Source organism: Urocampus carinirostris, chromosome 12 (assembly GCF_059441175.1).
Source record: "Urocampus carinirostris isolate Australia breed hairy pipefish chromosome 12, RoL_Ucar_1.0, whole genome shotgun sequence".
NCBI classification, from domain to species: Eukaryota; Metazoa; Chordata; class Actinopteri; order Syngnathiformes; family Syngnathidae; genus Urocampus; species Urocampus carinirostris.
Window position 1 is genome coordinate 31,933,515 of NC_142360.1, and position 8,239 is coordinate 31,941,753.

Genomic DNA, 8,239 nt, shown 5'->3' on the forward strand with positions numbered 1-8,239 from the left:
CCAACAAAGGAGAAAAAAATCTTCAATACATGATAATTGTTTGAGTAATAATGCTATCTATGCTTTGGATCACAAGCATTTGTATTCAAAGCGAATGCTCACTCATAAGTGTGGATCCATTACATCATTCATTCGGATCTGTCTCAGCATTTGATTCAGAGGTCCTAATTTAGATTTAAGTGTGTTGTTTGGGCCTCTGGTTGCATTAAAAAAAAGGTAAAACATGTTTTTCCTATAGTCTATTCACAGTATGTACTGTATGTAATGTAAAACCCTGTATTTAAAAACAATAATATACATTTTGTACTATTTGAAGCTAAAGGTATACGAGACATTTCCAAACACAAATTGCTCGATGGTCTGCTATTGCTCATATTTCCTGTTCTTTTAAAAAATAAAACACTTCTAACTTGTAACCAGTAAAAACATGTTAAGATTCTATAGTGAGCTTTTTTTCCCGTTAAAAAAATAATAACGCAATTATGATTAGATATCTGCCCAACAGAATAAAAAAAAAAAAGCCCGGCCCAGCCTGAACCTGAACTTAATGATTAATATTTAAGTCTCAAATCTTGGGTCTGGCCTGAGCTCGGGGAGGGGCATAAAATATTGCTTATAGGGGAATATGCATGTTCTCCCTGTGCCCTCAGGTACCTTAGTTTGCTCCTATATTCCAAAAGAGTGGTTGGGATAGCCCAAGCACAGCAGCAGCCCGCGTTAGGGTAAGCGTTTCAGAAAATTAATAAATGTTTTTTTTTTGTGTGATGTTACGAGGACATATACATTTCCCATGTCACTACACAATGGATTTATGCTCCTTATTATATTTTTTTTAGAAATGTCAAACATGTTTAATACCAGGAGTGAAAATATTGTCAAACAATGAACTGCTGTTCCGCTGAAACGTCCAACCCTGTTGATATGTCGTACTGTAGGCAGGTCTGACAGCAACTTTGTATCATCTATAATCGAATAAAACCCCGTACCGCTGAAATTTAAATTGATTATATAAATCAAAGGGTTGGCATGCATATCCACTACGTGATTATCGTATTCAACCCACACTAAAACACTACCACAGAAAAACATGCCAGCTTTAATGCTACGTCAGAAAATAATGTTTTGAAGCACTGAAAGAGTCAAATAAGAGTAAATTAACAAACAAGAAAAAAAACGTAAGTACTCACCGCTTTTAACTGAATGTATCATTGCTTTCAAAGGCACGATGGGTAGGACGAAAACTTGCACAATCGATATCCGCATTGAGTACATTGCCTACTGGCTAATGATAGTACATCTTGATTGGTATAGGAAGGAATTTAAGAAAACTATTCCGTGGTTGCCAACCAATGTTTTGGATCAAATAAGTCATGGGCGTAACCAGCCCGTTTTTAATCAAAGCATTTTAAAAACTTCCATCCATCCATCCATTATCTGCACCGCTTATCCTCAGTAGGGTCGCGAGGGGGCTGGAGCCCATCCCAGCTGTCTTCGGGCAGTGGGCAGGGGACAACCTGAACTGGTTGCCAGCCAGTCGCGGGGCACGTTTTAAAAACTTCCTTTTCCTTAATAAAAGACAGGATGGGCTTAAATATGTTGAAAAACGACAGGTAATAAATCATAACAAAAATGTGAACAGCACAGCATTGTCTTACCCAAGGACACTTCAACATGTAACACGGACAGGGATTCGAACTGGGATCCCTTGATCCCAAGACAAGCACTCTACCTCCTGAGCTACTGCCGCCCAGATCACTTAAATTCCATCCATCCATTATCTGCACCGCTTATCCTCAGTAGGGTCGTGGGGGTGCTGGAGCCCATCCCAGCCATCTTCAGGCAGTGGGCAGGGGAAACCCTGAACTGGTTGCCAGCCAGTCGCAGGGCACACAGGGACAGACAATTCGCTCGCTCATTCACAGGGGACAATTTGGACCGCCCAACTAACCTGACATGCATGTTTTTAGAATGTGGGAGGAAATGGAATGCCCACGCAAGCACGGGGGGAACATGCAAACTGCGCAAACGATGGTTGGTAGCTGGATCTGAACCCATGACCTCAGAACTGTACCTCACTTAAAGTGATTTGAAAAAAAAAACCATGTTTTACCAGCCAGACAATTGGGGTGCTCAGCGCAAAATCGCCTATGAAATAAATCACCGTTTTCAAACAAAATAGTGCACTTTTTTAATAGTGTTAGTGATGTCTGGCAATGAAGAGTACTGTTTACATGCAGTAGTGGTGAGTGACGCTTTGCCCACGAGGGCCCACCCACACCCCCATGCACAACCCTCACTCCCCCCTCGTGCTCCCTTTTGTTGCGCCATCAAACATAAGCACCTTTGCAAGCTCCCTCGGGGCATTACACACCCTGAGGAACTTCTCCAAGCATGTCCAGATCCTTCTACGTGGATTCGCTCATCGTCAAAGACGCACGGCCGCCCGAACACCCGCCAGCGGCCCCGCACGACTTCTTGCTTCCCATCAGCGTGCACGCGCCGGGTGTGGTGCCCGCATGCCCCTCCAGGAAGAGTGGCGGCGCCTTGTGCGTGTGCCCGTTGTGCGTCAGTGCGCACCTCCATACGTCCCGCAACGGCGCCGAAGCGGCGGCTGCTGCGGCCGCTGCGGCCCAATATTGCCACAGGCTGGCGCACCAGCAGCACCCGGCCGCCGCCTTGGCGCACCCGGGACACGCACCTGTTTGCACGGCCTCTGTTTTCAGCGACCCACGGAGGTACCACTGCATCTCGATGGGTAAGATTTTTGGCACACCGTGTCCGCGCTTTTTGGGTGCACACAAATATTTTTGATACGTAGAAGCTGTGTAAATGTTCTGTCAATTTAGCTTTAGTTGCTTAATTACAGGGTTGGGTAGGGTTACTTTAACTTGATTACTTTCAATTACTTTTGGATAACTCCAATACCAAATATGCTAATAAAAGACAAAATAAACTAAATATGAATAAAATTATGACTCACAACACGTGGTAAGCTTTCTCTCCTGGCTTTGATCTCTTTGATCTCCGGCAAAACGAACATAAAATGCGAAAGAAACAAAATGAAAATAAATCCAAACAGCTTACCAACATCATTTTTGCTGTTCCATGTATTCCGTTACTCCCCAAGCCTGCACAAAATTTAGTCATTTTATTCATATTTAGTTTCTTTTGTCTTTTATTAGCATATTTGGTATTGGAGTAATCCAAAAGTAATTTAAAGTAATCCAGTTAAAGTAACCCTACCCAACCCTGTTAACAACTAAATAAAACAAAGCTTGGCCTGCTAAACAACTCATTCGAATGCAACAAGTAAAGTTCAAAACTACAAAAGTTTAAGAAAAAACCACATATCGTAAGACAAATAAACATTTCAAATCTTGTACATAATGTATAAGTGCTTTTCCTTAACATAATTATTATTTATGGTAAGAAATATCATACACATACAGTGAAAAAAAATGAACACCATTATAAAATGAAGTGATCATGACAACAATTTAAACATTTCTATATGCCTTTGTATTATTATTATGATGGGGCATTTAAAAAATATATAGCTCTCCGTGACTTAGCCTACATCTTAAGTATGCGAGCAAAAAGATAAACACACAGATAAATAAATGAACACATACATAAGTAAATGAATACATCGATTAATAAAAATAACATTGATACATAATACATTAATAATAATAACATTAAAGTGACAATAAAAATACATATAAGAATGAAATGAAATAATTATAAAATAAAAACATAATGCAAATAAAATACATTAATAATGGAATAAAAATATGATATAATTAAAAATAGAAATAAAACTAAAATAAATTATAATAACAAAATCAAATCATGGTTGACTCTAGAAGTAGTGTTCTCAAAATGTGGACTCGGTGTCAAAAACAGTGCAGTACGTTGAAAACAAAACGATTGAAAACGTGTACAATAAAAAGAAACTGGCCTTTCACGATCAATTGATAGTTCTCACCTATGTCATTATTTCTGCATCATAGTAATTTGATTTATCGTTCGGTCCATTTCTTACTGATTGCTATGATCTTGACGCATTTCCCAAGACAATTTTTGATGAGGAATCCTAATAAACATTTTTTTTTACTTATCTAATCACTCACAATATAATGCAGTAATAATACCTGCTTACACTTCACTGCTACATTTAATGTGGAGTTTTAATTTTTCCAATAAACGTTATTAGGTCTATTGATGCATTTCAATGATGATATTCTGTCAATAAACATACAATGACTCAATTTGACCTATCATTCACAAGCTCCAAAATGAATCAAATATGAAACGTTGGTTGCACACTCAGATCACCACAACGACTGCTTAATCCACTTGATCTTCCGCTTCCCAAATTAAAAACAAGTTTAATGACTGTAATCAACGACAAATATTGATTTTAATATGATGTTCTTGAGACAATGTGGTTAAAATGAGTATGAGGGTTCCTACCACTCCAACTCATTTGGACAATGGGTCTAATTTACCCCTTTAAATCACCTGTCATGCTGAGGGTTAAATTGGCCGTTGTATTTAATTATTAAATTACAAAAACATTGGGTAAAAAAAAAACTAATTTGGATCAAAAATGGGCAGCACGGCAGCACAGTGGTTAGCACGTGTGGGATGAATCCTTCCTGTGTGGAGTTCGTATGTTCTCACCGTGCTTGCGGGGGTTTCCTCCGGGCACTCCGGTTTCCTCCCACGTTCCAAAAACATGCATGTCAGGTTCATTGGCCGGTCCAAATTGCCCCTAAGTGTGAATGAGCGAGTGGGTTGTACGTCATTGTGTGCCCTGCGATTGGCTGGCAACCAGTTCAGGGTGTCCCCTGCCCACTGCCCTAAGATAGCCGGGATGGGCTCCAGCACCCCCGCGACCCTACTGAGGATAAGTGGTGCAGATAATGGATGGATGGATAAATGGATGTATGGATCGAGAATGGACCAGTACAAAACTTCAACCAGTTTTGGGGGTTTTATTAGGGGTTCTAAATGTCGCCAAATTTCTCCCGTCCAAAATGTAGTCTTGCCCAATAAAAAGAAAACAAACAAAAATGTGTGTCGATTGTTTGCGCAATCCCCCCAAATTTTGGTTATTTTCTTTGAATTCCTTAAATTAAGGGCTATAAAAATAAACATGACTTGACTTGACTTAAAAAGAAAAAAAAATAGTCTTGCACAAAACAAAACAAAAAACGACCACCTCCCTTGCCCCCAACTGGGTCAATTGTTTATTCGGACCATGACGTAGGAAAAAAAACCCTCGAAAAGAAGGTCATTTAGTTTAAAAACGGAAAAAAACTTCTCAGGCAACTTTGTTCTAAAAAAATTAACCCCTCTTCGCTTCTCAAAAAAAAACTGTAATTTGTTCTATTGCAACCAAAAATGGTTGAAATTCATAAATTCATAAAAAAATGTATATATTTATTTCTATTTTAATTTTGCTTGAATAAAAACTAACACAAATCAATAATATTTGTTTACTGGCAACCAAAAGAAGGCAGAATTCCACAAAATAAAAAAATAAAAAGATGACTTTTGTTTGAAAATGAAATAAAATCTTATCATTTGTTTACCTGAACCAAAAAGAGGGTAACATTAATTTAGATTTATTCTGTATATATATATTTGACCCCCGCGCCAAGGATAACTAAAAATGTGGGCTATTCATTTTGAAACTATTCAAAAAAGCTTTGTCCGAAACAACCCAAGATTGGATAAAAAAATAAACCAATTAGCGGAGGCATTGTGGATGGTTAAGATGGCTGCCTCGGAATTCAGAAGTCCTGGGTTCAATTCTAGCTTTGTTTTTGATTGGCTGACAATTAATCCAGGGTGACCACTGCCTGTCTCTTCGGTGAGAATGAGCAATTCAGAAAGTGAATGAATTTACGAATCACAGTCGTGAACCGAATATAGAATGTTTTTCTTAAGACTTGCCCTCTCTCCATCCCGCCAACAGGTTCCTCCGAGGGGAGCCACATCCAGAACGGCAAGCGCATGCGCACGGCCTTCACCAGCACACAACTTCTGGAACTGGAACGGGAGTTCTCCAGCAACATGTACCTGTCCCGCCTGCGCCGCATCGAGATCGCTACCTACCTCAGTCTGTCAGAAAAGCAGGTCAAGATCTGGTTCCAGAATCGCCGCGTCAAGCACAAGAAGGAAGGCAAGGCGGCACAAAGAAGTTCCCTCGTCGGCGCAGTTGGCAACTGCAAGTGTTCCGGCTCGCATTACCATCGCTCCGAAGACGAAGAGTCTTTGTCCCCCGCCTCAACCTCAGAGGAGAAGGATGGGGTGCTTATCATGTGAGGGTTCTGGAACAAATCTTAGGACTTTAAACCTCGACCTGAGGAAGGACTGTTGAAGAAGAAGACTTTATTGATATTGTAAATGCACGTTTTGATGGAAATGTTCTTGTAATGCCTTTCCTTAAGTGGGATTCCCAAATTGGGGATCCATGAGCCATAACTCGAAGCAGGGGTGGGTAGACATTTTGATTGAAGGGCAACATTGGGTTAAAAAAAATGCCAGAAGGGCCGGTAAAGAATATTGACTTCATAATTTTGCCTATACAGTTTGCAATCTGGTTCCTCGGTAATACATGAAAACAAGAAAATGTAGACTTACCCCTCTTTTTCTATATCATCAGTGTTATTTAAAAAAGACGTATCTCATTTCGCCTTTTTTTGTAAACATTTTATTTTAGGAAAAAATAATAAATAAATAAAAATGCAACTATGTCATTTTTAGAATAGCATCGATAAACATGCAGACATACATATGTACAATTCATTTTTTAACTCTATCAATAGACCATTTAATCAAAATGATTTTGAAACACAGAATTAAACCAAGGTAATACATGATGTCACTTTTTTAAGCACCATATTTGATAATATGCATAAAAAACTCAAAATGATAATACAAATTGCTCAGAAGTGTGATTCGATAAATTTCACATTTATCTTGATGGATGAGATACGTTTTCCGCCACCTGATAAAAAAAAGCAGCAAGTAAAGAAGATTTTGCGAGTAATTTGAACGTAGGGGGCGCTAGGAACAAGAGTGGCAGCAAATCACTATATATGTGTTGGTAGTACTTTTTCCAAACCATTGTATACAAATTGTAATACTATTTTTAACTTTTGGCGGGCCAGATTAAGAAGCCTAACTTTGCCCACCCCTGCCTTCGAGTATACAAAAAAAAAGATCAGTATCCACCTTGAAACCCAATTAAATATGAAAAATATAGCAGCGAAGCACTACTTTTGTCCAATCAAAACTCCCCAACTTATTTGGTTGGCACGAAGATGCCACAAAAAGGCAGCAAAGCACTACTTTTCAGAATTCAGAAAGACACAACTACTTTCCAGGGTGATATCTCAGCATGGTGCCAAAGCACTCCTTTTTTCTAGACAAAACTCCTCAATTCACTCCCTTGGCACTAAATTGCCACAAAATGGCAGGATGGCACTACTTTCTAAAACACGAAACACTCATCTACTTCCCTGTGCACTGAGATCCCAAAACACAGTGTCAAAGCACTACTTTTGTCTCTTCCCACCTGAAAAAAGCTCTTCAGTTCCATGTAGTTGTAAAAGGACCTTAAAAAGTTTGAGAACTCTTGTGACCTTTGCAGCTTGGAAGTCTTCCACTTTGACCTTTCACTGTGAGAGAATATGTGGGAGAAAATGTATGAATGAGTTAATGATGATAAACCTTTAGAATCAAATTTCAAAAATAGCATATAGGAAAACCTGTGTGTGAAATCTGTAAGCAATGTTTTTGCAAGATATGTGTATATGATGTGTATTTATTGCAATAAACAATTTACATTGAATTCAACAATGAGTTTCTCATTTACTGTTTGATTGTTTTTACATTTTTTTCAAATCTGTTGTGTAATATATAACGCAGTGTTACAATTCTAAAATTAGATCACAACATCGAAGGGCTCAGCTTAGCAAAAGTTGCATGGTGAGCCGCAATTAGTTAAGGCAAAATGGCCGCCCCTGAGATGCATGAAAATTAGAGCGTGTCGTATCTTGATTTACAAGTTATATCCGTCTTATTATTAAAAATGAGGACACAAATACTTAAATTAAGACACACGTTTACACTAACAGTGGCACATAGGACACACATTGATCAAATAACATTTAAAATGGACTTGACTTTCCCTTTAAACCAAAAACATCTGGAAATAATTAGC

At 38.8% G+C, this 8,239-nt stretch overlaps 1 protein-coding gene across 1 annotated transcript; it reads left to right on the forward strand.

Annotated features, from left to right (window-relative positions):
• The first annotated feature begins 2,385 nt into the window (after nucleotides 1-2,385).
• Nucleotides 2,386-7,811, forward strand: gsx2 (GS homeobox 2). Its single transcript, XM_088349600.1, has 2 exons — nucleotides 2,386-2,755; nucleotides 5,987-7,811. The coding sequence occupies exons 1-2, from the start codon at nucleotides 2,392-2,394 to the stop codon at nucleotides 6,334-6,336; spliced, it is 714 nt and encodes a 237-aa protein (XP_088205726.1). The 5' UTR covers nucleotides 2,386-2,391; the 3' UTR covers nucleotides 6,337-7,811.
• The last annotated feature ends 428 nt before the right edge of the window (nucleotides 7,812-8,239 follow it).